Here is a 27,559-nt window from a genome sequence, read left to right as displayed (position 1 = left end):
CTACCAGTAACAGCAGACCTAGTGCTACTAAAGTAAGATATATAACCGATTTCACGAGTTAAGATTGATGTCAACAGTTTGATTTCCATATACTTTAAAGATTTATTGAAATGAAATAATAGCAATTTTGACCAAAGAATCCATTGAGAACTAGTTGGAGGCCAAATACAAATAATAGTAAGTCAAGCAGACAGTACAAAAAAGGGACTGAAAAGACGAACACATCAGTTTTCTAATATGAAGAAATGTCATATGTATATTGTGAAATATGTCCTAGATTCATAATATGATAAATTGTGAAATATGCATGCCCTTGATTCCTCTTATCAGTACTTCTTATTGTATATATAGGTAGTAAGAATTATTCTTTGTGACTATAAATGATATGAAGATCACTAGCCAATTGCTCCTTTTTCTGGCTTTTCTCTGGACAACGAAAGCTATTCCTCATCTAACTCCGATTCCGACTGAGCGTTTTCTGTTGCATGAAACTTTAGACCATCTGGGGAACTATCATGTCTTTTGGAAGTTTAACAAAACACACATAACATTCGAAGTACATGTAAAAACCAGAGGATATTTTGGTTTTGGAATTTCTCCTAATGGAAAAATGTACCCTTCTGATGTAGTTGTAGGTTGGGTGAAAGATGGAGTTCCACATTTTTCTGTAAGTATTTTCAAAATCAAGGATTTTTGTTATTTCGAATCGAAACCTTAAAAACATACTGCGTTATGATCGTGGTACTTATATGATTACTTTAGGCTAAAAAGAATTTCATATTTTTCGAAAACCAACACGACTGTCATTAAATAAGCACAAAACCGATAAGAAAGTATTACAATTGTTATCAAGGTCATTGAGATTTTTGTTTTATTAGAAATGGCCAACAAAAAACAAAAACAAAGTGCAAAATTAACCTCTAAACAAGTTGTAACAAAAACATAACAAATTACGAAATGTATGCAACTCTAAACCAACAATTCTTTCTTTGTCTTACTTTTTAAAATGGGAGAGACATGACATTCGACAGATGTACATAACGCAAAACTGCCATGAACTTCTAATTAATAACCAAAATAATATATATGTATTTACCAAAAAGCAACAATGTCTTTGCTATTCCCTATTATCTTGACAGTTTTCGTTACATCTTCAATTGGAAATTTAGATTATACCTTACTGTCAATATTTTATGCATCAGCATCAATATACAGGCGGCTCTAGGGTGGATTTAGGAAAAACTCATCGATATTGATTCATAACCGGTACACATACTCTTCGAAGGTACCCAAACTACAATAATCACAAATTACATCTGAAACCATAAAGAATTCCGTCAAATTCTAACATTTGTTGCCTGCCAAGACTTTATTGTAATGTTATACACATATGCACTTTAACAGTATTGCAATCTTTCGATACCTTTATTTTTGCATTGCACAAGGTCATGTTTTTCTTTTGAACATTGTTTTTATCGGTATAAATATTGATTTTGGTATCGGTAAATTAAAACCAAACTAAATATTATTATTATACACATATGTACATTATTCATGGTCCTACAAACTGTCGATACCTATATTTTGGCATTGCACAAGGTCATGTTTTTCTCTGACTGTTAATGACGTATTTACACTAAATCTATTGGATGTTCGATGTGTACTGATTGATATTTTAGTCTTAGATACATGATTTTTTTATTAGCTGTTATTGGCTTTGAACAAGCTGTCAGAAACTGAGAATACTCTCAGATCTGTACTTAGTGTCTTTTGTTGTTGTTAGTTGTTAGGGATGTATAAATACCCTGTAACTTCCGGTATGTGTTTTTGTTTGGTGTTTTTCTGCTTTGTATCGATCTGATGAGTTAAGCCTTTTTCTTCTGACTTCACCACTCTCCCAGGTTAGAGGAGGGGTTGAGCGCTCACAAGCATGTTTAACCCCGCCACATTCTTTGCTTGCCTGTCCAAAAGTCAGGAGCCTGTAGTTCAGTGGTTGTCGTTGGTTCATGTCTGTCATATTTGTTTTTCGTATATTGTTTTGTTATAAATCAGGCCGTTAGTTTTCTCAATTGAAATGTTTCACATTTTTGATGTCAGGGTACTTTATAGCCGACTATACGGTAAGGGGTTTTCTCATTGTTGAAGGCTGTACGATTGCCTATAATTGCTTACATCCACTTCATTTGAAGTTTGGTGGATTGTTGTCTCATTTGCAGTCATACCGCATCTCCTTATTTTTATATTTTTTCACCTTCAAACAAAAAGCAGAAAAATCACATGGTATTATCAAAACATTTGTAAAATCGCATTGAAATAGAAAAGTTGGAATGGATATTGAATACGGAGGACTGCGTGAATAAAATACACACGGCATAGGAAGCCAAATGCGGACAATATTAGTGTAAGTTATGAAAAAAAACCCAATTATAATTCATTTCAGTTCATTTATATTTACACACAGGATCTACACACTGTCGGTCACTTCCAACCAGTAAAGGATATTTCTCAGGATTGGACACTTCTTCATGGGGAAGAGAATAATTTTGGAACGCTGCTTAAATTTGAAAGACCATTGACCACATGTGACGATAATGACACGAATATCGTTGTAAGTAATTTGTCTATCCAACAATAGTACATTATGTTCAAATACTCAGAGTTAACAAAGTGCTTAATGAAATTGTAGAATTCAATTTCTCTTAATTGTGAAGGTTTAATGTAAAACGTGTTCTTACGAAATACCGTACTAACTGTATTGAACCAGATGTGCATTTCGGCAATTAATAACTCTTCAGTGATGTTCGAGGCCAAACTGTTAGAAAATTCAAAACCTAATACAAAGTTTGCAGAGCAGATATAACCGAAAGGACAACGAGTAGTGTCAATCAGAGCTATGTACGAGGGACACATTCCTTATTTTTAAGTAAGGGGTTGTCATATTTGTTCTTTACAGTTCAAACAAAGACTTATAATAAATGTGTTAGAACTGCACAGAAGGACATTTACTAGCTTGACAGGATTTCTGGTTTAAATTGATTAGATTAGAATTATATTTTTTTAAATTTAAATAAGGTGTTGTGAGATTTAACAAACTAACTCCAACTTTTATATTATATTATTGATTTGAGCTGTAAAACGATAATGTCCGATGATAAGTTGCATTCTTTCATAGTTATATTCGAGGAATGGAGGACTGAAATGTTTCTACCTTAAATGGAGTCTAAAAATTACGGAAGCCGATAAGGGCCATTCAAAAAAAAAAATTATGTCGTAATTACGACATAGCATGTCGTAATTTCGACATAACATGTCGTTATAACGACATCGCTATATCGTAATTTCGACATAACATGTCGTTATAACGACATCGCTATGTCGTAATTTCGACATAACATGTCGTTATTACGACATCACTATGTCGTAATAACGACATAGCTATGTCGTTATAACGACATCGCTATATATATATAAAAGAATATGTATTATGATTGCCAAGAGACTTAATGACACAGAAATTAACAACTATAGGTCATCATAATGGCCTCAATAATGAGAAAAGCCCCCGCATAGTCAGCTATAAAAGAGGGACGAAAGATACCAGAGGGAGAGTCCCCGACATGACAGCTGTTTAATAATTTAATTCAAACGAATGAAAATAACGGTTTTAATAATGTACAAACAAAGACCGAAAAACGAATATGTAACACAGCAAACAAATGACAACCACTGAATTACAGACTCCTGACCGCTATGTGATAATAACGGCAACCTTATAGTTTAACTTTCACCTTTTTGATGCGATAGGCATTTCAAAATGGTTGTCAGTAAAGGCAAAGTTTGTAGCGGAAACAAATTCATCTTTTTTTTTTTAGAATAATGAACACTATATGCAATCAAGCTTAATTAAAGTTATTCACTTGCACCTCAGACTTGCACATACTAGAACTTTATTTATAATCAAGTCAAATGAGACCCAGTTGAATAGGGGAGCAATTCAAGCTCCTTGGAGCCTCTAATTATGTTTGGCATGTACAGATTTGTGTAAATTATGAAGTCCTGCATTTTCCATTGCAGGTTCTGAATAAGATGAATTTTAAGCTTTTCCCAATAAAGACTATGTTAAACTTTGGACTCATAGTGCTCAGACCCACGGATCTCTGTACCTTCATTTGTACACACTTGAATCTTAATGTACAGTAACTACTGAGGCTTGATGCAAATTATTTCTGCATTGCTATTGTTGGTTCTTAATGAGATTCTTCATGCGTCCTCCCCATTGAAGCCCTATTAAAACTTTGTACCCCAAGTTCTTTTAACCACTGTTCCCCAGGGCAACTATTCCTACAAACTTAAGGGGAGGGTTAGGATTCCGCTAACATGTTTAACCCCGCCACATTCTTTATGTATGTGTATGTCCCAAGTCTTTAATTTACATATTTGTTTTTCGTTTATTTTTGTACATAAAATTGGCCGCTAGTTTTTCTCGTTTGAATTGTATTACATTTGTCATTTCGGGGCCTTTTATGGCTGACTATGCGGTATGGGCTGTGATCATTGTTGAAGGCCGTACGGTGACTTTAATTGTAAATTTCTGTGTCATTTGGTTTCTTGTTGAGAGTTGCGTTTTTGAACAAACCAGCGTATCCCAAGGCCTTGATAACCTCTGTAGGCCCCAAATAAGACGAAAAAAAAACATCAAAATTGGAGAGAAAACTGAAAAAAATTGTTTCTAACCTCAGGGATATTAACCCTTGGCTATCTTAGATTTAATGCAATCAGTATGCATCAGCATCAGGGTACAGCTCATTTGCATATCATTTGCATATTTTTACAAATACTCGAAATTTAGACAATTTCTGATAACAATTCAGCATGCCAAGGGTTAATATCCCTGAGGTTAGAAACCATTTATTTTCTGTTTTCTCTCCAATTTTGATGTTTTTTCGTCTTATTTGGGGCCTACAGAGGTTATCAAGGCTTTGGGATACGCTGGTTTGTTCAAAAACGCAACTCTCAACAAGAAACCAAATGACACAGAAATTAACAATTATAGGTCACCGTACGGCCTTCAACAATGATCACAGCCCATACCGCATAGTCAGCTATAAAAGGCCCCGAAATGACAAATGTAATACAATTCAAACGAGAAAAACTAGCGGCATATTCTATGTACAAAAATAAACGAAAAACAAATATGTAAATTAAAGACTTGGGACAGACACATACATTAAGAATGTGGCGGGGTTAAACATGTTAGCGGGATCCCAAACCTCCCTCTAAGTTTGTAGGAATAGTTGTCCTGGGGAACAGTGGTTAAAAGAACTTGGGGTACAAAGTTTTAATAGGGCTTCAATGGGGAGGACGCTTGAAGAATCTCATTAAGAACCAACAATAGCAATACAGTTATAATTTGCTTCAAGCCTCAGTAGTTCATTAAGATTCAAGTGTGTACAAATGAAGGTACAGAGATCCGTGGGTCTGAGCACTATGAGTCCAAAGTTTAACATAGTCTTTATTGGGAAAAGCTTAAAATTCATCTTATTCAGAACCTGCAATGCCAAACATAATTAGAGGATCCAGGGAGCTTGAATTGCTCTCCTATTCAACTGGGTCTCATTTGACTTGATTATAAATAAAGTTCTAGTATGTGCAAGTCTGAGGTGCTAGTGAATAACTTTAATTAAGCTTGATTGCATAAAGTGTTCAATATTCTAAAAAAAAAAAGATGAATTTGTTTACGATACAAACTTTGCATTTACTGGCGACCATTTTGAAATTCCTATCGCTTCAAAAAGTGAAAAGTTAAACTATAAGGTTGTCGTTATTATCAGATAGCGGTCAGGAGTCTGTAATTCAGTGGTTGTCATTTGTTGCTCTGTTACATATTCGTGTTTCGGTCTTTGTTTGTACATTATTAAAACCGTTATTTTCACTCGTTTGAATTAAATTGTTAAACAGCTGTCATTTCGGGGACTCTCCCTCTGGTATCTTTCGTCCCTCTTTTATAGCTGACTATGCGGGGGCTTTTCTCATTATTGAGGCCATTATGATGACCTATAGTTGTTAATTTCTGTGTCATTAAGTCTCTTGGCAATCATAATACATATTCTTTTATATATATAGCGATGTCGTTTTTACGACATAGCTATGTCGTAATTACGACATAGCTATAGTGATGTCGTAATTACGACTTGTTATGTCGAAATTACGACATAGCGATGTCGTTATAACGACATGTTATGTCGAAATTACGACATAGCGATGTCGTTATAACGACATGCTATGTCGAAATTACGACATAGCTATAGTGATGTCGTAATTACGACTTGTTATGTCGAAATTACGACATAGCGATGTCGTTATAACGACATGTTATGTCGAAATTACGACATAGCGATGTCGTTATAACGACATGTTATGTCGAAATTACGACATGTTATGTCGAAATTACGACATAGTGATGTCGTTATTACGACATTTTATGTCGTAATTACGACATGTTATGTCGTAATTACGACATAAATTTTTTTTTTTGAATGGCCCTTATCGGCTTCCGTATCTTGGCAATCATAATACATATTCTTTCATATATATAGCGATGTCGTTTTTACGACATAGCTATGTCGTGATTACGACATAGCTATAGTGATGTCGTAATTACGACTTGTTATGTCGAAATTACGACATAGCGATGTCGTTATAACGACATGTTATGTCGAAATTACGACATAGCGATGTCGTTATAACGACATGCTATGTCGAAATTACGACATAGCTATAGTGATGTCGTAATTACGACTTGTTATGTCGAAATTACGACATATCGATGTCGTTATAACGACATGTTATGTCGAAATTACGACATAGCGATGTCGTTATAACGACATGCTATGTCGAAATTACGACATAGCTATAGTGATGTCGTAATTACGACTTGTTATGTCGAAATTACGACATATCGATGTCGTTATGTCGAGATTACGACATAGCGATGTCGTTATAACGACATGTTATGTCGAAATTACGACATAGCGATGTCGTTTAAACGACATGTTATGTCGTTTTAACGACATGTTATGTCGAAATTACGACATAGTGATGTCGTTATTACGACATGTTATGTCGTAATTACGACATAAATTTTTTTTTTGAATGGCCCTTATCGGCTTCCGTACCAAGAGACTAAATGACACAGAAATAAGCAACAATAGGTCATCATTATGCCCTCAATAATGAGAAAAGCCCCCGCATAGTCAGCTATGAAAGAGGGACGAAAGATACCAGAGGGAGAGTCCCCGACATGACAGCTGTTTAACAATTTAATTCAAACGAGTGGAAATAACGGTTTTAATAATGTACAAACAAAGACCGAAACACGAATATGTAACACAGCAACAAATGACAACCACTGAATTACAGACTCCTGACCGCTATCTGATAATAACGACAACCTTATAGTTTAACTTTTCACTTTTTGAAGCGATAGGAATTTCAAAATGGTCGCCAGTAAAGGCAAAGTTTGTATCGTAAACAAATTCATCTTTTTTTTTTTAGAATATTGAACACTTTATGCAATCAAGCTTAATTAAAGTTATTCACTAGCACCTCAGACTTGCACATACTAGAACTTTATTTATAATCAAGTCAAATGAGACCCAGTTGAATAGGGGAGCACTTCAAGCTCCCTGGATCCTCTAATTATGTTTGGCATTGCAGGTTCTGAATAAGATGAATTTTAAGCTTTTCCCAATAAAGACTATGTTAAACTTTGGACTCATAGTGCTCAGACCCACGGATCTCTGTACCTTCATTTGTACACACTTGAATCTTAATGAACTACTGAGGCTTGAAGCAAATTATAACTGTATTGCTATTGTTGGTTCTTAATGAGATTCTTCAAGCGTCCTCCCCATTGAAGCCCTATTAAAACTTTGTACCCAAAGTTCTTTTAACCACTGTTCCCCAGGACAACTATTCCTACAAACTTAGAGGGAGGTTTGGGATCCCGCTAACATGTTTAACCCCGCCACATTCTTAATGTATGTGTCTGTCCCAAGTCTTTAATTTACATATTTGTTTTTCGTTTATTTTTGTACATAGAATAGGCCGCTAGTTTTTCTCGTTTGAATTGTATTACATTTGTCATTTCGGGGCCTTTTATAGCTGACTATGCGGTATGGGCTTTGATCATTGTTGAAGGCCGTACGGTGACCTATAATTGTTAATTTCTGTGTCATTTGGTTTCTTGTTGAGAGTTGCGTTTTTGAACAAACCAGCGTATCCCAAAGCCTTGATAACCTCTGTAGGCCCCAAATAAGACGAAAAAACATCAAAATTGGAGAGAAAACAGAAAATAAATGGTTTCTAACCTCAGGGATATTAACTCTTGGCATGCTGAATTGTTATCAGAAATTGTCTAAATTTCGAGTATTTGTAAAAATATGCAAATGATATGCAAATGAGCTGTACCCTGATGCTGATGCGTACTGATTGCATTAAATCTAAGATAGCCAAGGGTTAATATCCCTGAGGTTAGAAACAATTTTTTTCAGTTTTCTCTCCAATTTTGATGTTTTTTTTCGTCTTATTTGGGGCCTACAGAGGTTATCAAGGCCTTGGGTTACGCTGGTTTGTTCAAAAACGCAACTCTCAACAAGAAACCAAATGACACAGAAATTTACAATTAAAGTCACCGTACGGCCTTCAACAATGATCACAGCCCATACCGCATAGTCAGCCATAAAAGGCCCCGAAATGACAAATGTAATACAATTCAAACGAGAAAAACTAGCGACCTATTTTATGTACAAAAATAAACGAAAAACAAATATGTAAATTAAAGACTTGGGACATACACATACATAAAGAATGTGGCGGGGTTAAACATGTTAGCGGAATCCTAACCCTCCCCTTAAGTTTGTAGGAATAGTTGCCCTGGGGAACAGTGGTTAAAAGAACTTGGGGTACAAAGTTTTAATAGGGCTTCAATGGGGAGGACGCTTGAAGAATCTCATTAAGAACCAACAATAGCAATGCAGTAATAATTTGCATCAAGCCTCAGTAGTTACTGTACATTAAGATTCAAGTGTGTACAAATGAAGGTACAGAGATCCGTGGGTCTGAGCACTATGAGTCCAAAGTTTAACATAGTCTTTATTGGGAAAAGCTTAAAATTCGTCTTATTCAGAACCTGCAATGGAAATGCAGGACTTCATAATTTACACAAATCTGTACATGCCAAACATAATTAGAGGCTACAAGGAGCTTGAATTGCTCCCCTATTCAACTGGGTCTCATTTGACTTGATTATAAATAAAGTTCTAGTATGTGCAAGTCTGAGGTGCAAGTGAATAACTTTAATTAAGCTTGATTGCATAAAGGGTTCATTATTCTAAACAAAAAAAGATGAATTTGTTCCCGCTACAAACTTTGCCTTTACTGACAACCATTTTGAAATGCCTATCGCATCAAAAAGTGAAAAGTTAAACTATAAGGTTGCCGTTATTATCACATAGCGGTCAGGAGTCTGTAATTCAGTGGTTGTCATTTGTTTGCTGTGTTACATATTCGTTTTTCGGTCTTTGTTTGTACATTATTAAAACCGTTATTTTCATTCGTTTGAATTAAATTATTAAACAGCTGTCATGTCGGGGACTCTCCCTCTGGTATCTTTCGTCCCTCTTTTATAGCTGACTATGCGGGGGCTTTTCTCATTATTGAGGCCATTATGATGACCTATAGTTGTTAATTTCTGTGTCATTAAGTCTCTTGGCAATCATAATACATATTCTTTTATATATATATATAGCGATGTCGTTATTACGACATAGCTATGTCGTTATTACGACATAGTGATGTCGTAATAACGACATGTTATGTCGAAATTACGACATAGCGATGTCGTTATAACGACATGTTATGTCGAAATTACGATATAGCGATGTCGTTATAACGACATGTTATGTCGAAATTACGACATAATTTTTTTTTTTTGAATGGCCCTTATCGGCTTCCGTAAAAAATCGTGTCTACATTAAATGGCGTCTAAAAAGTGTGTCTACGATAAATGGCATCTAAACATATGTCTTGTTAAATGAAATCTTATAGTTGGAGTCTAGAAATTGTGTCTAAGTTAAATAGAATTTTAAAAACTTAAACGTTTGTATTATTTTAATGATATTTCCGAAATATAAGCATAATAATGCACTTAATCCACAAAAATATGTATTATGCTTATTGTCGATTATTATACTATAGGATGCCACCATGCGAATAATATTTTCATATCACCCCGACGACCCAAAAGACTATGATCATTTGCATTGGCACGGTGCTACAAGAAGAGGCGCTAAAAGCATGATGTTATTATCGACATCAAAACAGTATAAACTTCCCGATGATAGCCAGACCAAAGATCTGGTCCATCATCAAGTAAGTAATAGTTTTAAGTACTAATGTTAACTAATGTTATTTTTCAGTCCTGATTTAAGCATAACAGTGAAACTCAAAAACCGTATTCACCATCATATCAGTAGTATTTAAATATAAAAATAAGAAGATGTGGTATGATTACCAATGAGACGATTCTCCACCAGACACCAAAATGACGTACAATTTTAAAACAACTAAGGTCACCGTACGGCCTTCAACAGGGAGCAAAACACATACCGCATAGTAAGCTATTAAGACCCCGAAATGACAAATATAAAACAATTCTAAGGAAAAAACAAACGGTCTGATTTATGTACAAACCAATAAACGAAAAACAAATATGATCTACAGCAACAAACGACAACCACTGAAATTCAGACTCCTGTCTTGGGACAATGTGGCGGGGTTTAACATGTTTGCTGGCTCCAAACCCTCCACTTAATCCTTGGACAGTGGTGTAATAGTACAACATAAAACAAACTATAAAAATCATTTGAAAAGGGATAAACTCATCAGATCGATATAAAGCACATAAAAAACCGAACAAAAACACAAAAGACACAAATTACAGATCTGAGAGTACTCGCAATTACTGACAGCTAGTTCAGAGACAATAACAACTAATAAAAAAAGTCATGAATCTAAGACTAAGATATTAATCAGTACACATCCAACATCCAATGGATTTAGTATAAAGACGTCATTAACAGTCAGAGAAAAACATGACCTTGTGCAATGCCAAAATATAGGTATCGACAGTTTGTAGGACCATGAATAATGTACATATGTGTATATTAATAATATTGAGTTTGTTTTTAATTTACAGATACCAAAATCAATATTTATACCGATAAAAACAATGTTCAAAAATATAATTATAGTGTTGAATTGGTAACCTTTTTAGAATAAGGGTATTTAAAGGATCGATAAGTTTACTCGTATCGTATCTAAGTTCGGTAAACAACATCACCTAAAATTATGAAAATTATGCTATGGTCATATTTTGTATTCCTGTCTTTCATTTTTGCATAAGGGCTTTGTCTATATGCCATTTTGTTTTTCTTTTGATGACGAATTGGTTTGTTTTTATAGAAATAAAGATTATAACACAATGTTGACTGCTGTATTTTTGACATTTTTACATATTAAGTCTGTTTGTTTTGTTCACACATTGTTGTCAATATAATGGAATTTTATGCGACTGTCATACAAGTGAGAGGTTTAGCTAGCTATAAAACCAGGTTTAATCCACCATTTTCTACATAAGGAAAATGCCCGTACCAAGTCAGGAATATAACAGTTGTTTTGCATTTGTTTGATGTGTTTGATGTGTTTCCTTGGAGTTCGGTATTTTTGTTATTTTACTTTTTATAGGATGTATTTTCCCGATTATAATAAGTTTTCTACAGGTACAGACAAACTTCCAATTCAAATCTTTGTATATATGGAATAATCTAGTAAAGGTTAAAGTATCACTAGGCTAAATATACACTCTACATCTATCCCATTATTAAGTATAGCAGAAATATCAATATAAACAAAGTAGCATTGCTGATAGTCAAACTCGATACCTGGTCTACTATCAGTAAGCAGTAGTTTAAATTTTCCTTTGTTTTTTTAAGTTTCACTGATGCTATACAGACTCTTGCCTTGGTTTATTGCCTAATAAATTGAAATTTCGATTAAAAATGGAATATAGTAAGAACAGAAACTATATATACCATTAAGATATTTGTGTGTATATAAGTGGCAATAGACTGATGGTAGCAATTCCCAAAAATCGTGTCCTAGTTATCTTCATATCAGAAACTAACACACGAGGTTGTCTTATCCTCAAATTAGAAGACGTACCGGGTATGCTCTTGGAAAGCATATCTTCAAACTAGAAGTGGTTACAAGTTTATATTTAGACTGTATTGACAGTGGACATGGCCCAACTTCATATAAATACAGTTGTAGTTTCAAGTATATATGTAAAAGAGAGGCGAAAGATACAAAAGGGACATTCAAACTCACAAGACGAAACTAAACTGACAACGCAATGGCTAAAAAAATGACCAACAGACAAACAATAGTACACAAAACACAACATAGAAAACTAAGGACTGAGCAACACGAACCCCACCAAAAACAGGGGGTGATCTCAGGTGCTACGGAAGGGTAAGCAGATTCTGCTCCATATGTGGCACCCGTCATGTTGCTCATGTTAGTACAAACCCAAGGATTAGTCTAATTCGGTAGGTTTACATGCGAGAAAAGGGGACGGGATTGTAGTTACGACATTAGGAACATATCCGCTATCATCTGTGAAACGGATATTCCATAACAGTCAACCAACTCGTTATGGCGTCCGTAAAATTTACAAATGGATGATTTCAACTTCACCACTTGGAACTCTTGGTTTAATAGCTTCCTTGTGAACACCAACTCTCTATCAAGGAAATAATGATAGGAAAAACAAGCCCTGGGATATCGTAGAAAATGGGAGATATATACTTCGTATGGAGGCGCTGCTGGATTGTTGCTAAGTTATAGGCTTGTTCACTATTAAAACCTAGTAGCTACATTTATCATAAAACTGATGATATCCTGACAAAAGTCCTTATAAGTTATAAGTACCACCAAGTCCATCTTTAAAAATGTGGTTGTTATTCAAACTGTATTTAGGGTAAAAAACCAAGCACAATTTCTCAAATTGTATTTGTGTAGAACTTGAGCTAGAGGTAAAAGTGATTTAATTATAAGTTTTTACATGAATTTATCGACGAGTCAAATCGGAATAAAGAGGTATCTTTTGGGGAAAGTGAACATTATATAAATAACACATAGCTGAGAGGGTAATAGAGCAGATTGTTACCCCGAGAAAACATTGTCAACTGAGGCGAAGCCAAGGTTGACAATGTCTTTTCGAGGGGTAACAATCTGCTCTATCACCCTCTCAGATATGTGTTATTTAATTTATTATGCTGAATGTTCTGTTATTACTGTCGATTAAATTTAAAATTCAAAGTAATAAACTATGACGTCTTGTACATAACAACCATCCGTATTTAATAAAACGCACACTTGATCAAGCGTCTCCGTGAAGGGTAATAGAGTATTTGCCATAGGATAGAGTCGTATTTAATAAAGCGCACACTTGATCAAGCGTCTCCGTGAAGGGTAATAGAGTATTTGCCATAGGATAGAGTCGTATTTAATAAAGCGCACACTTGACCAAGCGTCTCCATGAAGGGTAATAGAGTAAATTAACACCCTCGTATTAGCCAATCAAAATATGGCATTTTAACGTGAAGTATAATAAAAACTATTATGGTCTTAGAACTACAATATGAGTTTGATGGCACTTTCAAAATTCTGATATACTGATAAACTTACCATAGATAACAGGATTAGAATTTTGCACGCCAGACGCGCGTTTTGTCTACAAAGAACTCACCAGTGACGCTCGAATCAAAAAAATTAAAAAGGCCAAATACAGTACTAAGTTGAAGAGCCTTGAGTAACCAAAATTCCGAAAGGTTTTGCCAAATACAGCTAAGGTAATCTATTTCTGGGGTAGACATTGCATTGTATTTCGAAAAATTCCATGGTTTGTAAATAGTGGCATCGACCCAGAGGTTATACATAAACTCATCATGTTTTATTTTATGAAATAAACCCTCAAGTCGTAGACTTCATGAAATTATGTCTGATCTATATTGAATAATTTCCTCTGTCTTCATTTATTGTTTGCCACTGACCTCTTATAAGGTGAAGGAGAAGAGCTCCTTAAACCCTTAATACCGTAGTATCTGTATTTATACATTTTTTATTGAAACTGTATGATGACAATCCATACTCAATAACTAAAATATTTTTTTTACAGTTTAATGTTCCAATTAAGCGCACCACATATCAATGCAGAGTCTATTCGTTGGATGACATTACCACGAAACATCACCTGATAAAGGTAGGCAAGAGCGATTAGCTTTGCGAAAGCATGAATTTTTGGTATTTATCAAAACTAATTGAAAAATTGAGCTTTTAATTATTTTTGAACATTTAACGCATCGTTGACTTTGAGTAACAAAATTGCCGCTCTGTTTGAATATATAGGCATTATAACTTACCAGTCTTGTTATTTTTTTCTTGATTAACATTCCTTAATACATTTTTTTAAACAGGCTGAGGCTATAATACAAAAAGATCATGAACCATTTGTACACCACATGAATGTTTACAAGTGACATAATTATCCACGAAAGTACATTGGGAGAAATTTTGAATGTTACACTGTTCCTGTGGATATGATGCCTTGTGGAAATGTTGTAGCCGGCTGGGCTGTTGGCAGTGGCGTAAGTACATTATAAAATTTAAACCTGTTTCAAACAAAAAACAACAAAATATATGAAAGTACATTACAACATGGGTGTAATTTGCTCCGAGTATATACAAATATAATGAAATCAGATGCGTTGACATAGTACGTCTCTCCTTCTATGTTTTACATATTTGTCGTTCGAATTTACTTAAACTATTCTAATATTGATAAAAATATATGTGGGATGTACATCATTGCGATTGACATTCACGAACACCATAAAAAAACAGAAAAGAGACATAAACCTGCATAAACGGAATGTACGCGGTTTTCAAGAATATATTAGTGTTAATTTTAATATTACAAATAAGAAGATGTGGTATGATTGGCACTGAGAAAATTTTCTACCAGAGATCAGATGACGTAGAAGTTAGCAACTATAGGCCGCCGTACGGCCTTCAACAAAGACAAAATCCTTTACCGTATAGCAAGCCCCAAACATGACATATGTAAAACAATAAAAACGAGAAAACTTACAGTCTAATTTATGTAAAAAGCAATAAACGAAAAAACAAATATGATATACAGCAACAACAACAACCACTGAATCTGGAGGGTTTAAACTTGTTTGAGGGTGCTCAACCTTCACCCTAATTTGGGACAATGGCATAACAGCACAACACAAGAACAAACTGTACAAAAAACTAAATGAAAATATGATACAGGGCAACAAAAGACAACCACCCAGTTTGGCGCAGTGCTGTTACAGCACAACATAAGAATACACTATACAAGTCAGTTGAAATTGGCTTGACTTATCGGATCGAAACAAAATATATGAAAAAAATTGACAAAACGACTTCTCTGTTACTGAATTGTTACGAATAACAATTTATGTCGAAAATCGACCAAAAACCATCAAAACAACACCTGATACAAAAATTTCCCAAGTCAGGAACCTCTAGCCTTTAATAACACTTTTAAATGTTTGGATGATATTTTGGCTCTCAATAATGACGACTTTAGTATTAAAACAAAAGATATTTATCATGTTAAACTTACTTTGAATAAAGCTAATGATAACAATGAACAATGTCTTTTTCTGGATCTTAATATATATATCTCTAACAAAAGCTTTATACTTAAATTTGCGACAAAAAGGATAATTTTTTTATTACCCATTGTTAATTATCCTTTTTAAGATGGTGACGTTCCCTTGGTAACATCGTATGTTCTTTATATATCTCAACTTGTTCGAGTCGCTCGTATATGTAACAACGTATTTGATTTTAACGAACGAAACCTCTGTATTACTGAAAAATGATCACATTATTACAATGTCGTCTTTTGTGTACTATTTTTTGTCTGTTGGTCGTTTTCTTTTTTAAGCCATGGCGTTGTCAGTTTATTTTCGACTTATGAGTTTGAATGTCCCTTTGGTATCTTTCGCTTCTCTCTTTTACACCAGGGTTTTCGATATCACAAATATGTCAAAACTTTAACTAAATGTTTATCATCTGTACAAAGACATCATTCGTAAATATAAATATACGTGCAGACATCTTACACGTTTAGGTATTTCACATCCCATCTTTATAGGAATATTCTATACAAAGCTCAAAAATGTCGCCATTCACATCAAAAGCTAACCATACTTTTAAACAGATTTATTCGCAAGGAATATAGTTACGATACTGTTGTCAAGTCTTAAAGATGGCATTTTTAGGAATTGATTTTGATTCACTAATATTGTCATTGCATCGGAAATAAACAAATTTATTCTCAAACCAGTTGTTGGCATGATACGGGTGATGTTCTTCTCGTGTTATTTAAGATGGCATGATAATAAACCACTAACAGGAGGGATTGTGGTGGATTTTCATATGATGAAGACATAATCTTTCGATCAGTTTACAGCAAAATGACTTGAGTGGTAGGCAAAGGTAATAGCTTTGGTTAGCTTCCGTGAAATCATTATGAGTTAGGTATACTACCCTCCTTTAAGAGTAGAGAGAAAGTTGTTTAACCCAGCCGTATTTTTGCGTCTGCGCCTGCTTATTTTTAATTTTGGTTCATTTGTATCTTTCGGAGTCAAGTGTGGCGTCCATTTTGTTAAACTAGTATACATTATTGTTTAGGGGCCAAATGAAGCCCGTCTCCGGATGCGTGATTTCCAGCTGCGATGAAGACTTATTGGTGGCCTTGGGCTGTTTTCTGCTCTTTGGTCGAGTTTTTGTCTCTATTACACATTCCCCGTTTCCATTCTCTAGGCTATTAAAACACAAAGTACCGATTTGAGAGTATTTGTAGATACTGAATGCTAGTTCGAAGCAAATAACAACTAATAAAAAAATTAGTCTTCCCATGTGTTGACAAGTTGGTTGAGAATATTACTTTCTACATAACATCTGCTATCAATATCAATTTCTAAAATTTGAAAAAAAAAGAAATAAACGACAACCACTGACTAGATTCCTGACCTGGTACAATCACATCAGCATGTATAAAGTTGACAAACAAGGGTTATCTCCTTCTATGCCAATCCTCTTTGCTGTTCTATATTGTAATTCGATTATATGTCAATAACTATTGAAGACATCTTCCGGTAGTACTGGTCTCACGAGTTTATGTCACGCCTGTATAAGACCATATTCCCGCTATGCCATTTGTATCGTTGTATAAGTTGACGTATCTTTCAAACGGAGTCAATCGTTGGAGCTAGATACAACGTTCTCATTACCAGACTTTGCATCATTCGTACCTCTTGATTTTTTTTTAAATTATTACAATTCTATTCGGCAGATTTTTTTCATTAAACACTGAATTGATACACATATGAGGTGAATTCACTTGCTACGGGATAGGAAAATTAAAAAGAAAAGAAAAACAACCCTCGCATAGACTTTTAATTTGTATTCATAACATAGACGGTACCAATTTTACTGCACCAAATGCGCATTTCGACAAATAATGTTTTTTTCAGTGATGCTCGAGGTCAAATTATATGAAAGTCCAAAAACTAATACAAACGCAGAAGAGCTGATATAATAAAAAAGGACCAAAAGTAAAGCCAAAACCGGACAGGCAATCAGAGCTTTGCATGAGGGAGATAATTTCCTTAATTATTAATTAAATGATTTCGGATTTTTTTTATAGCAAATTTGAATAAAACAATATCCGTATTTTCATGCTAGTACCGTAGTAATTGTTTATAATATTTTCTGAAATTATATAACAAATATTGCATTTGTGTCCATTGTTCAAATCGCACTAATAAATGTACACAATTTTTTGTTAATTTACGGAATTTTATTTAAGATATTTAATGATTATTTCACCGTATTATTTCAGCCATTTAATTTTCCACCAAATGTTGGATTACCCATTGGTGAAAATGAAAATGAATATGCATACATCATTGAAATACATTATAATAATCCTGGGGCTGTATCGGGTAAGTTATAGATAATGAGGTGAATATGTTATAACGTATCACTGATAAGCTGACAGGTGGGATACACAAGGCTTTATTTATTAAAGCTGTTCATGACGAATAGTAGAATTAACGGTAACAATTTAACAATTTAACAGTACTAAATGCGCATTTGGACAATTATCGCCTCTTCAGGTATGCTCCAGTCCACAGTATTTGAACACCCAAAACTTAATACAAACGTTGAAAAGCTGCTAAAACATTTAACGGACAAGCTTGACCCGAAAAAGGAAATATGCATGAAGGAGATACATTCCTTAATTTGAACAGATTTCGAAAAAATTCAAACAGAAAATTTCAATAAATAAATTTACGGATTTTCGACTAGTGATATCCATTGGGACTAACAGTCCACCAGTAGAGGTATCGACCATGTAGGATGAATAAATTCCCGGATTTTCGACTAGTGCTATCCATTGGGACCAACAGTCCACCAGTAGAGGTATCGGTCATGTAGAATGAATGACTTTATCGAAAACAGTTTGATTGCACCAGATGTGCATTTCGACTGTTTTTGTCTCTTCAGTGATTCTCGAGGCAAAAATATTTAACTTCCGAAACATGGAAGAGATGATTAAAATCAGAACAAAGGACAACAAATATAAATAAACTCGAACAAGGAATGGAAGCTATACATAAGGGAAATACATTTCTTAATTTTGAAGGATTTGAAAAAAATTGACAGCATATTTCAATTAACAATATCCGTATTTTCATAGCAGGACCAATGTACTGACTGCTGAGAAATATATATTGATATCCTATGCAACTAACAATACCGACCCAGTGGTGGTAAAAAATTTAATTGTAACAAATTTACAGACACCAGATGCGAATTTCTATAAATAATGTCTCTTAAATCATGCTCTAGACCAATATATATAAAAAAAAATAAAAAACCTAATATAAACTTTTATTAATTAAGGACAATATTTTGTTTCACGTGGAGCAAAAAACACGAAAGATAACTCAATATCTTGTCTTGGTCGCTGACTATAAAAATTGGGAGATGTGGTATGCATGTCAATTTAATAACTATCAACCATAGACTAAAGGATATGGATGTTAACAATTATAGATCAACATTCGTTTTGTCGGCAATGAGTAAAACACATGATGAATTTAATTTCAATGCCGGTCCTGGTGTAACTTGAATTTTTTCGTCAGTAGTTCAAACAATAAGAGGACAGAATCTGCTTACCACGTTGAAGTGAATGTTGGTTCCTAGTTTATGATTATACCCAGCTGTGTAAAGCTGACTTTCTATAGAGCTTTTAAAAAGAACAAAAAGAAACTAGTTACCGTTAACGTCACTTTCAGCTATATAGGTGAATATTTCAAAATTCCATCAGCTATTTAGGTGAATAATTTAAAATTGGCTTACTATATTGACCGGACTAATCCCAATTAACTTTAAAAAAAAAACCTATATATACTGTTAAGTCTGCTTCGTATCCAAACTCATAGATATCATGCTGATGATAAGTTGTTAACTAAACAAAAGTTTCCATATATATATGGCTCCAATATGATGATTTTGATACGCTCTTTCGGTCACTTCAGTACCAGAATCTATGACAAACGAGACGAAATTGTTAATTTTCCCCACCTCAGCAGCAATATTCTAACTTCATTTCCCAACTCATTCGGCATTCAAGAGCTTGCAGCTGCTACTCAGACTTTATAGAACGTCATCAGTGTCTGAGCATAAAGCTGATAAAGAAGGGTTATGTCAAAGAACGTCTCTTCCTTTTTCTAAAAATGTTCATCGGAAGATACCAAGACATTTTTGATAAATATTCCGTATCAACTTCACAAATAAAACATGACGGTCTTAAAGTATAGATTTAAGATACTGACGTTGTTTATCATCTTAATTACGTGTTATAGTGTTCTTTTTATTGGCTTTGTGTTTATTAACCTTAACAGTTTAGGCTATTTTTGGTGATATCCTTTTGGCGTGGCAAGGTATTTATATATCCCGCCATTGTGTTATTGTGCTATGGTCATTTTAGCTCACCGGGGCCCGAAGGGCCCCATGAGAGCTTATGCAATCACTTGGCGTCCGTCGTCGTCCGTCGTCGTCGTAAACTATTTCAAGAATCTTCTCCTCTGAAACTACTGGGCCAAATACCTTCAAACTTTAACTGAACGTTCCTTAGGGTACCTAGTTTATAAATTGTATCCATCAACAAATATGGCCGCCATGGCTAAAAATAGAACATAGGGGTCAAATGCAGTTTTTGGCTTATATCTTAAACACTAAAGCATTGAGAGCAAATCTGACAAAGTAAAAATGTTCTATAGGTAAAGATCTATCAGCCCTGAAATTTTCAGACGAACGGAACAATCCATTGTTGGGTTGCTGCCACTTAATTGGTAATTTTAAGGAAATTTTGCAGTTTTTGGTTATTATCTTGAATATTATTATAGATAGAGATAAACTGTAAACAGCAATAGTGTTCAGCAAAGTAAGATCTACAAAAAAATTAAGTGACCAAAATTGTCAATTGACCCCTTAAGGAGTTATTGCCCTTTAAAGACAATTTTAACCAATTCTTTCATCATGTTTGCTAACATTTAAAAATCTTCTCCTCTGAAACTACTGGGTCTAATACTTCTAAACTTTAACAGAATGTTCCTTAGGGTAACTGGTTTATAAATTGTATCCGAAGTTTTGATCCATTAACAAACATGGCCGCCATGGCTAAAAATAGAACATAGGGGTCAAATGCAGTTTTTGGCTTTTATCTCAAAACTATAGCAGTTAGAGCAAAAGTGACATGGAGTGATGAATAAGTCAAAATCTATCTGCCATGCAATTTTTAGACCAATTGGACCACCCATTGTAGGGTTTCTGTCCGAAATAGTTTATTTTTATGAAATTTTACTGTTTTTGGTTATTATCTTTAATATTATAATAGATAGAGAGAAAGTGTAAATGGCAAAAATGTTCAGCTAAGTGGGATCTACAAATAAGTCAAATGATCAAAATAGTCAATTGACTCCTTTAGGAATTATTGCCCTTGAAACGTTTATTTTTTACATTTTTCCGTGCTAGTCTATTACTTTTTCAAAAATCTTCTTCTCTAAAACTACTGGGCCAAATACTTCTGTTATGAAATTTTCAGACAAGTTCGACAACCCATTGTTGGGTTACCTTTGGAAATAGTTTATTTTTTATTAAATTTTACTGTTTTTGGTTATTTTTTTTAATATTATAATAAATAGAGAGAAAGTATAAATGGCAATAAATGTTCAGCTAAGTAAGATATACAAATAAGTCAACATGATCAAAATAGTCAATTGACCCCTTAAGGAGTTATTGCCCTTAAAACGTTTTTTTAACATTTTTTGTGAAAGTCTAATTACTTTTTCAAAAATCTTCTTCTCTGAAACTACTTGGCTAAATACTTAAAAACTTTAACTGAATGTTCCTTAGGGTATCTTGTTTATAGATTGTATCCGGGGATTTGATCCATTCCAAAACATGGCGGCAGTTTCTAAAAATAGAACATAGGGGTCAAATGAAGTTTTTGGCTTTCATCTCAAAAACTAAAGCAGTAAGAGCAAAACTGACATAGGTGAAAGTGTTAAACAGGTTTAGATCTACCTGTCAAGTAATCTTCAGACCAATAGGACAACTTATTGTTGGGTTACTGTCCAGAAATAGTTAATTTTTAGAAAATTTTACAGTTTTGGGTTGTGTATTATCTTTAATATTATTATAAAAAGAGAGAAAGTGTAAATAACAAAAATGTTCAGCAAAGTAAGATCTGCAAATAAGTCAAATGCCTGAAAATGAAATTACAGGTGAGTGATATCAGACCAAAAAGTGCCTAAACTTCTAGGACACTCGAATTTATCCACGATTTTTAAAGGTGTTCCTGTTGATCCATCTTTTGGTTTTTCTAATCATTTACCTTTAGGTATGCTGTTATCTGTCCTTGGACTTAAACATTTGATATCCCATTGAAATCTTCTTACATTTTTCAAAAATGAAGCTGTGTAAGGAGAAACCTAGGATAAATCGTAACAAGAATACGTCATACAATCCTAATCTTTAATTATTGTGTTCCTGAAAAATAACCGGTGTTGACTTAAGTCCCTAGAAATTAATTCATTTAAATACTTTGACATCACGTTTTTATAGGCCTTGTGGACAGTTCTGGAATGAAATTTACATATACGTCACATTTACGCCAACACGATGCAGGAATATTGACAGTTGGAATGTACGAAAACAAGCAGCAGATTATTCCTCCACATTATTGCGACTTCAAAATACAGGCAGTGTGCACGAAAGAGTGTATATCTAAGGTAGTTGGTTTTGTATTTTATTTTATGGTCCGCTGAAGGAAAATTATAAATAACAGAAGTTATGATGATGCAGGCCATAAATGTGACAGATTTTTTTAAAATTTCATACATGAAGAAAATTTAGCATACACTACAAAGTACAAGTATAACTACCAATTGTGATTTTGTTTTTCATTTTCAATACTTTAAGTACAATCTCAACTCATAAAAGCACAGTTTGTAATAAGAGAAAAAGACAAAAATCAGCAATTATTAAAATCTAATTTTTTAAAAATTCAAATAATTTAGAGTTAACTACAATTTTGCTAATAATCTCAACATCTCAACTTTTGGGAGCAGATACAGTCGTGATATATGAATCTCATTTGGAGCTAAAAACGCTATCCCAAAACGAACCTGCATCAACCATTATCCAAACAATGCAAGCACAAGGAGCATATGATGCAATGAGTCACTGCCTGTCTACACTTAATAATCTGACTAAAATCCCAAATATGTAAAATAATATTAAAAAAAAATTTTTTTTTTCATTTATTATATTTTGTAAACAAAAAGATAAAGAACACAGTCGGATTACATTATTATTATTTTTACTCTTGTCTGACGAAAACCTTTGGGTATTTGATCTTCATTCTAGTTTTATTTATTGTTAATTTTTTTTTTAATCAAACAGAAACAACAGATATAGTAGAGTATTTACATGCACAATTTCGTTTTGTTAACACACAAAATTCACGAATCACAATGAATAGTTTTGCTGAGAAACTCTCTGTAAACATAAATTATTTTTCAATTAGGAGGATTATTTTTACCAGTTTTTGGGAACCCTATTAATGCAAAATGATTTACTGTATTATTTAAATCAAAACATTAGATATGCTTAAATGACATTACATGCATTAATTAAAATCAGCAGTTTCCAATAAAGTTTTTCAGACATATTCAAACATTTGTAAACAAATTTACATTTATCAAAATGTTGTTAACTCCTCTCTTTGTTTCTGTGGAAAAGTTACAAAAGACCATGCCTATAAAAATATATCTTAAAACCTCGGGCATTTTTAGCCTATCAACGGTGGCATCGAAGAAGTTGTAAAATAATATACAGGCAGTAAATAAAACCCATATCAAAATCTGTGAATTAAAATAACTCTAGTTTTGAAGGATGAAAAGTACTTTTCCTCCACTTCTACTTTTTTTTTTAAACTAAACAGGCACTAACTGATGCTTCCATAGACGAAATAAAATTGTTTGCAGTATGGCAGCATGCCCATCTACTAGGGAAGGGAATAACAACAAGGCATCTCAGAAATGATGTCGAACTGGAGCCTATTGCTGAAGATGAACATTATGACTTTGATTACCAAGAAACAAGGCTCTTCAGAAAGGAAATTACGATGAGAAAGGTATGTTTAAGCTGTGAAAGTGTGATTCGCATTTCACTTCAAAATATCAAAATATCATTGAGTTACTCTTTTCATATGCTATATTGAAAAATGTGTAAATTAGAAGCAACAACAGTTTAAGGATTTTCTACCCCAGGAATAGATTACCTTGGCTGTATTTGGCAATTTGTTATGGAATTCCTGGGTCTCAATGCTCTTAAACTTTGTACTTTATTTGGCTTTTAAAATGTTTTGATTTGAGCGTCACTGGTTAGTCTTTTGTAGACGAAACACTAGTCTAGCGTACAAAATTGCAATCCTTGTATATGATAATTTATTTACCAATGAACATGTATAGTTCTAAAAGAAAGGCGGAAGATACCAAATCATAAAAATAACCTATAAAATTATCAATCTGAATTTTCGGAATAGAAATTTTCCTAAATATGTCCGTATGAAGTCAAATCATCCGCACGTTCTAAGTAGTAAAACGTTATTGTTGTTTCTTTGATCTTTTCTATTGATATGATATTCCTTGAAATTTTCTTTCAGGGTGATAGTATCAGAGTAGAATGTACATATGATTCCACTTTGAGGAAAAACATAACATATGTAAGTATCGCCCTATAAGACCATGATTGCATTTTTTATACTGCTACTTTCAATTTTAGTTACTTATTTTTCAAAACAAACTTTGATTGGAATGTTTTTAAACACAAGCTACGCATTCCCCTTAAATCAACAATTCATTTGACAATACAAAATAAAACCAATACCATTGCAATAACAAATTATAAAACTAGGAAAAGACAAACACCACAAACTAAACTAAGTCTGAGCAACGATTTTTCTTTTGAGGGGGAGGGGGGTTGTGCTGTGGTCTCAAGTGCTCACGAACAAAAAAATATTCTGAATAAATAAAACAAGATCCCATCGAATTTGCATAACATCGTTATCAAAACGACATACTGCAACACATTTTGATGCCATGGACATATGCAATGCTGGTCCTATTATAAAATATTAATGTATAGGATAGTTACAGGCATCTCTTAAAGAAGTAAAATTCTATGTTGAATTGGGAAACCACATGTCAAATTGGAGATTTTTTTTCGATTATTCAAGTAATCAAGTATCCGAATGAGAACCGTGTGTTGCGAAGCCATTTCGGTAGTTTTGTTTTGAAGTGAAGCTGCAAAGGTTAACGATGGAAAGTGCTCAACCATCCCTCACTATAAAAGTCAAAAGTTCAGAGCTCTTTATTGCAAACAAAATATATGTCTTCAATACACACTTGATTTATTATTATTAGGGAGGATTTTCAACAACGGACGAAATGTGTTTCTCATTTGTCTACTATTATCCTCGAGTACCCCTTTTTATGACAATCCAATCTCTACTTTATGACACCATTCCTGGTCATACTTCATTACTGTCGTATACGTGGAAAGATCAAAGCTCTCTTGATGAATTAGTCAATCTGGTGGAAACTTCTGATTGGACAGATGACTCAGTTAGAAGTAAATTCCAACAAGATGTACTCAACAGTTCCATGCGCAGCCGCTGCTACTGGTTACAGTCCCCATATGTATGTTGAATTTCGTTATTTTAATATCCTTTTAACACATTTAATCATATTTAGCTATTTATTCGCAAATTATTTTGTACATATAACATTATCTTTTGAATGCTATACAAGATATTTATGTAAAGTACTTGTTTCATGCTTACAGGAGTTTTTTAAATGAATAACATAAACTAAAAGTGGCTTTAAAACCTGCAATTGATGATGATAATGATGATGCAAGTCCTTAATACATACATGATATATAGAGAGAGTCAAACAATTACAAAACAACACGACGCCGTTAAACTTGGATGTACTCATCACTTTAATTCGCAAACTGTTTGTACTTAATCAATTTAGCCAATGTTATAAAAATCAATCACAAGTTGTTCAAACAATGGTCGTTACAAGAAAACAATTTTCGACAATGTTCCGATTGTATATAAGGAAATCGATTTGTAAATAATTCTTTAAGATAAACGTGTGTTATCTCACTTGTTCACTGTAAGGAAATATTTTTGCATACATTTGGAAGACTACTCTTACACAAGACAAACTTCTTTTTTCTTTGAAGCGCACACAGGAAACTTTGAAACTTGAAGATCCAGCAGTTCCATATCATAAACAGGATACATCTTGTCGACATGGCTGAAACTGAAAATGTTTATGTGAAATAATGGTTCTACTATTAAAACAACAAAGACAATTTAAAGCTAATTTTGTCATATTGTATGTAACTAAATGAGCATGGCAGTTATTTCGGGTATCAACTCATTCTTATTCTGAATTGCATTCCGAAAAACATAAAAATAAATGTAGTATCCATCTTTAGATACCACATAACTTGCGAGTGATGGTCTCCCCACCCTTAAAACTGAGAGTAGAGTTTTAGAGTTTAGTTGTTCTAATTGTAAGTCTTAAATTTTTGAAACAAAATCGATTTCAAAGATTATTATGTGAACTGCATTTCCCATGGAAACAATACTGAAACAAATGTACTAATGAGATAAATATTTGAAATGCTGTTTTAGGTTGATCGAAAAAAAAAAGACTAAAATGGGGTCTTGAGATATGCTTTAAAGTTACGACATTGTTTGCTTCAACAATACATGTATTTACAGTCTGAATTGACAAATTTTATTTTTGTCTTAAATGCTCTTCAACATTTTGGTTAATTTAGCTTTTTATGTCTTTTTCGTTTTTTAAATTGAATCTTAATAACAGCACTTCTAAGAGATATACATTATTCTACTGTATATTCACCAACGCTCCCATTTTTTCCTCTGCTTAATTTGAGTTAAATTCATATTTATACGCCAAGCAGTCTCGTTTCGCTTTGACCAATATTTGAAAATAACTTTGTTGCATCTTACCCATTTTTCAAAACGTAAAGATCCTCATTCTATACAACTTTTAAAAAAATTCCACGAAATAGAAAACAAATAATGTGATACTTATATATACCACTTAATTTAAAGTATTTGAATACATTTATTGTTAATAGTTATCAACATTGCATGAGCAATTTTTGGTACTAACATTGATTTTACTTTAATTATTTAGTACCTCAGTCAACATTAAATTGAATATAGAAACGGAGAATGGGTCAAAGAGACAACAACCCGACCAAAGAGCAGAAAACAGCTCAAGGCCACCAATGGGTCTTCAACACTGCGAGAAAATTCCACATCAATAGGCGGTATTCAGCTGGCCCCTTAAACAATAATGGATACTAGTTCAGCGAAAATGGACGACACACTAAACTCCGACACATTTAAATGAACCAAAATTAAAAAAAAAACATACAAGAGTTATAAAGGCCAGAGACTCCTGACTGCGACAGGCGCAAAAATTCAGCGGAGTTAAACATGTTTTGTGAGATTTCAACCCTCCCCCTATGCCTCTAGCCAATGTGGAATAAACAAACACACAGCAATACGCACAGTAAAACTCAGTTTAAAAGAAGTCCGAGTCCGACGTTAGAATAAGTAACAGAAGAAACTAAGAAAAATGACAATGATCAACATAAATTAACAAAGGACTACTAGCAGTTAATCACA

At 33.6% G+C, this 27,559-nt stretch overlaps 1 protein-coding gene across 1 annotated transcript; it reads left to right on the top strand.

Annotated features, from left to right (window-relative positions):
• Positions 1 to 385: 385 nt before the first annotated feature.
• On the top strand, positions 386 to 26,191 carry LOC127727753 (DBH-like monooxygenase protein 1 homolog). The gene is made up of 9 exons (XM_052234869.1): positions 386 to 667; positions 2,462 to 2,608; positions 10,258 to 10,431; positions 18,086 to 18,188; positions 22,381 to 22,547; positions 23,762 to 23,953; positions 24,485 to 24,544; positions 25,245 to 25,520; positions 26,074 to 26,191. The coding sequence occupies exons 1-9, from the start codon at positions 386 to 388 to the stop codon at positions 26,149 to 26,151; spliced, it is 1,479 nt and encodes a 492-aa protein (XP_052090829.1). The 3' UTR covers positions 26,152 to 26,191.
• Positions 26,192 to 27,559: the final 1,368 nt, after the last annotated feature.

Source organism: Mytilus californianus, unplaced genomic scaffold, assembly GCF_021869535.1.
Source record: "Mytilus californianus isolate M0D057914Y unplaced genomic scaffold, xbMytCali1.0.p SCAF_2, whole genome shotgun sequence".
NCBI classification, from domain to species: domain Eukaryota; kingdom Metazoa; phylum Mollusca; class Bivalvia; order Mytilida; family Mytilidae; genus Mytilus; species Mytilus californianus.
The sequence above is the reverse complement of the archived record's forward strand: the minus strand, read 5'-3'. Positions and strand labels throughout refer to the sequence as shown.